The following is a 4,183-nucleotide window of genomic DNA, read 5'->3' as shown; positions in this document are numbered from 1 at the left end:
TGGCCATGACCATCACATCTATTTTTACTATTTTTATTTTGAAAATAATAGGATACAGTTTGAATAAGATTTGGCTGCTATTTCTAGCAGAGCGAGTGGCTAGGTAAATGGTCAATCCAATCAGTACCTAGTTACCCTACAAAAAACATTGTGGCCATGACCATCACATCTATTTTTACTATTTTTATTTTGAAAATAATAGGATACAGTTTGAATAAGATTTGGCTGCTATTTCTGGCTAATTGAGTAACCATGTATGGTCAAGTAATCATGTATGTGATCAATCCAATCTGTAGCCTCTTTTCTATACAAAAAACAAAACAACAACACTATATGAGTTACAATCGTCCCATCTATTTGTTTTTTTTAAAGCTGACAGTGTGTAGTGTGAAGGAGATTTGGCTGTTATTTCTAGCAGATCGAGTGACCATGTAGGGGGGGGGGGGGGGGGAGGAGGTAGCAAAAAGTAAAACAATACAAAATATTACAAACGCACACACACTTGAAGAAATTGTCTTACACTTGCTTTAAAATAAAAACTAGCTGTCAACTTTGTTTTGATCTAATTAGTCCTTTCTCCCATTTCACATATATTTTGGTAATCTTAGATTATTCCCCAAAACTTTATACACAGCATAGGCAAGAATGTATTATTAAGGGGTTGGGTTTGCTTTGCAACTACGTGGTTTCAGGTTCAGTCCCACTGCCAATGCAACACTTTGGGCAAATGTCTTCTATTACAGCATTGGACTGACCAATGAATTTTGGTGGATGGTAACTGTGTGGATGTAGGTCTGCAATATGTGGTGTGTGTGTGTCAGATAATATAATAACAAACTTATTATGTACAGGTCTCAGGTATACCACAACTCATTAGAAAAAGTAGCCAAAAGTGCATGAATAAAGCACAGGAAGTGAATAGTGAATGAGTTGTTTAAAACAAAAGAAGTGGGGACATCAGGTGGATTTCAGGAAGTTTGGAAGGATGTAGGATCCTCACAGCTAACAACTGATGTGAGTAGTTTCTAGTTTATTCCATGTTTCAGCAATTCTGGACATGCAAAAAATGTTTCCGAAAGTATATCTGTGTTTGTCCCCAACCACTACTTGACAAACAGTGTTGGTACGTTTACATCCCCGAAACTTAGCAGTTTGGCAAAAGGGAACGACAATAAATAACTTGGGTTGATTTGTTCAACTAAATTTTTCAAGGCAGTGCTCCACTATGGCTGCATTCAGATGACTGAAACAAGTAACAGATAAAAGAGATTATCAAAGTTTCAGATTTAATTGCTAATCATCTCAATGACTTGCATATTTATTCTTAATGAATTAGTTACAGCTGTGTTTTGTCACAGTAATTAGCATATTCATGTTCAAATCTACCAGAATGCATTAAGAAGAGATATGCAAGTCATCATTTTGACTCTCACTGTTCATTGTGCATATGACAATTTATTATCAATAATCTATTGCACAGTATAGTATGAAAAATAAGCCAAGTGGATTGAGTTTTGCGAAATGAGGGATAAAACTTATCTATCTGATAAATTACTCAATCGTTTTTGAAAATTATTAGAGAAATACTGGAAAAATTACCCCTCTCACACAGATTAATTTGCTGTATATTGGCTAGGCAGATGTATTTTTTATACAGTCTATGCAAGAAGTACAATGAATGACATGTTTATGGTTTGAATCCTGGTGGAAACACGGCTTGTTTTCGTTTAATTGAATGATAGATCAGGAAAAGCAGGAAAATCAGCAACCAACATTTCAAAGCTAAAAAAAAAATTAAAAAAAATTAATGATTAAATATAATAAATTCAAATTACGATGAATGTAAACAAACAAACGAAGTTTGCTTTTAGAAGCGTTGAGATGTCTTAGAAAGTTAAAGAAGTGATTTTAAATTCTCAAACGCAGGAAAATGCTAATAATATAGCCTGAACAGGATAAACTACCCCTATTTTGCAATTTCAAATTTTGGCACAAGGCCAGCAATTCTAGGAGTAGATTACAATAATCCCACATGCCAAAACTGACCTTGCCTGTGCTGGTGCCATGTAAAAAGCACTCAGCCCACTCTGTGGGGTGGTTGGTGTTAGGAAGGGCATCCAGCCATAAAAACTGTGCCAATAGTTGTAGGGGTAAATAATATCAGTAAAAGTTTTCAACATCTTGGATTTGAATCCACAATAAGCGAAATGATTTCTGAAGTAGGCACGAGGTCACAAATTTTGACTGAGGGTGTAATTGATTAAATTAATACTTGATTGATACTTATTATATCAACCCCTTAAGGATTTGACCACAGAATGTGGTCAAATTATGTACAACCCATTTAAGATTGGTAAAGTAGATGTTAAATGATGGTGATGATGAATGTAAAGAAACTAAATGCTAAAGACAATTTTGGTGCATTACCAATTTTGTTACTCTGCTATTTACTCAGAAATAATTATAAGACATCTCTAGTAACAAGTAGAACATAAAATTAAGGATACATTAAAAAAGAACAACTTACTCATCATGAAGTAATTTGTTATCATTAATGAGTTTCAGTGAATTTGTAATTGATGAAAATGAAGGAGTACATTCTTGTATTGGTGAACACATACTCTGTTCGTCTTTGGGCACCTAAAAAAATATAAAAACAATATTAAAAAAAACTTTAAAAAAATTGCTTGAAGTAGGTTATAATTTTTGAAAGAGTGCTTTATATATACATACATACACAGATATACATAGACACACATACATATATATATATATATATATACACACACACACATACATATATACATACTCTATGTGGCCTGTGTGTGTTCTGTACTCTGGTTATTATTATTTTTTTGTCTACGTTTTGTTTGCAATGTCCTGTACCCAGATATGCACCTATATATACAGGTAGACATAGGTATGCACATACCTGTACGTATATATGCATATACTCATTTATTATTTGTTTTACACACACATATATATACATACATATGTGTGTGTGTGTATATATCATCATCATCATTTAATGTCCGCTTTCCATGCTAGCACAGGTTGAACGATTTGACTAAGGACTGGTGAACCGGATGGCTGCACCAGGCTTCAATCTGATCTGGCAGAGTTTCTACAGCTGGATGCCCTTCCTAACGCCAACCACTCCGAGAGTGTAGTGGGTGCTTTTACGTGCCACCAGCACGAGGGCCAGTCAGACGGTACTGGCAACGGCCACACTCAAAATGGTGATTTTTACGTGCCACCTGGACAGGAGCCAGTCCAGCGGCACTGGCAACAACCTCGCTCGAATGTTTTTTTCATGTGCCACCGGCACAAGTTATGCTTTTGTATATAGATTTGTATTGATGTGTATTGATATGTATTAATGTATAAGCATTTTTAAAAAATATTTTTAAAACTTCACATCTAGGACACACACACACACACATTTTAGAAATGAAGGAAATCTCAAATGCAGAAGAATAGCTGTGAAAACAGCTCAGAGGATGTAAAATACCCTTAGAGATGGAGAAAAAGTAGCCTGCAAGCCACTACAGAGAATCAAACTTTATACCTCTTAAATTCTGACTGAAAGCTTTAAACCACTGAGCTAAATGATCCCTGACAACAGATTTAATCTTTTATAATGTTAAATAATAACTTTTGGAATGTGGAAACATTTTTATATACTAACATTGAAGAGCTGAGTGAGTTGGTACTTTAGGAATAAAGGAAATCTCAAACGCAGGAGAATAACTGTGAAAATAGGTCAGAGGATCGGCTACTTACAATTAATGAATACAGGAGTTATAACTGAGCTACTTCAAGTTTCATGCTCAGATAATGCAGTACTCATATGGGCTTATATGGTATATTATGCAAGATCCATCAATTGTTCAGGTTCAAATGCATGGTTACTCTATAAGGAAATGCTAGGAAAAAAGGTACAAACAAACTTTCTCACATTTCTTCACAGAGAAGCCATGCCATTTGAGTGTGAATGATTGCTGAGTCATGCACAATATGCTATACAAGTTCATCCAATTACTGCACTATCTGAGCATGAAGCTTGAAGTAGCTCACATATAACTCTGTTATTCTTTAAAGGATACTCATCGCTCACCAGATTGAGTACAAATTAGCAGTAGGTGACAACTGCAGAGGTTGGATAGTATTGAGGTGGATA

At 35.0% G+C, this 4,183-nt stretch overlaps 1 protein-coding gene across 1 annotated transcript in view; it reads right to left on the bottom strand.

Moving 5' to 3' along the window:
• Window positions 1-6: 6 nt before the first annotated feature.
• The window catches only part of LOC106868427 (inhibitor of nuclear factor kappa-B kinase subunit beta), a 53,806-nt gene continuing 49,629 nt past the window's right edge, over window positions 7-4,183 (bottom strand). Inside the window, exons 20-21 of the mRNA XM_014913675.2 lie at window positions 2,528-2,640; window positions 7-1,782 (exon numbers count right to left, since the gene is read on the bottom strand). Of these exons, the coding sequence (XP_014769161.1) occupies window positions 1,728-1,782; window positions 2,528-2,640 (168 nt within the window). The 3' untranslated portion in view covers window positions 7-1,727. The remainder of the gene's footprint in view (window positions 1,783-2,527; window positions 2,641-4,183) is intronic.

Source organism: Octopus bimaculoides, chromosome 5 (assembly GCF_001194135.2).
Source record: "Octopus bimaculoides isolate UCB-OBI-ISO-001 chromosome 5, ASM119413v2, whole genome shotgun sequence".
NCBI lineage: Eukaryota > Metazoa > Mollusca > Cephalopoda > Octopoda > Octopodidae > Octopus > Octopus bimaculoides.
Note: the sequence above shows the minus strand (reverse complement) of the source record. Positions and strands in the feature narration are given on the sequence as shown.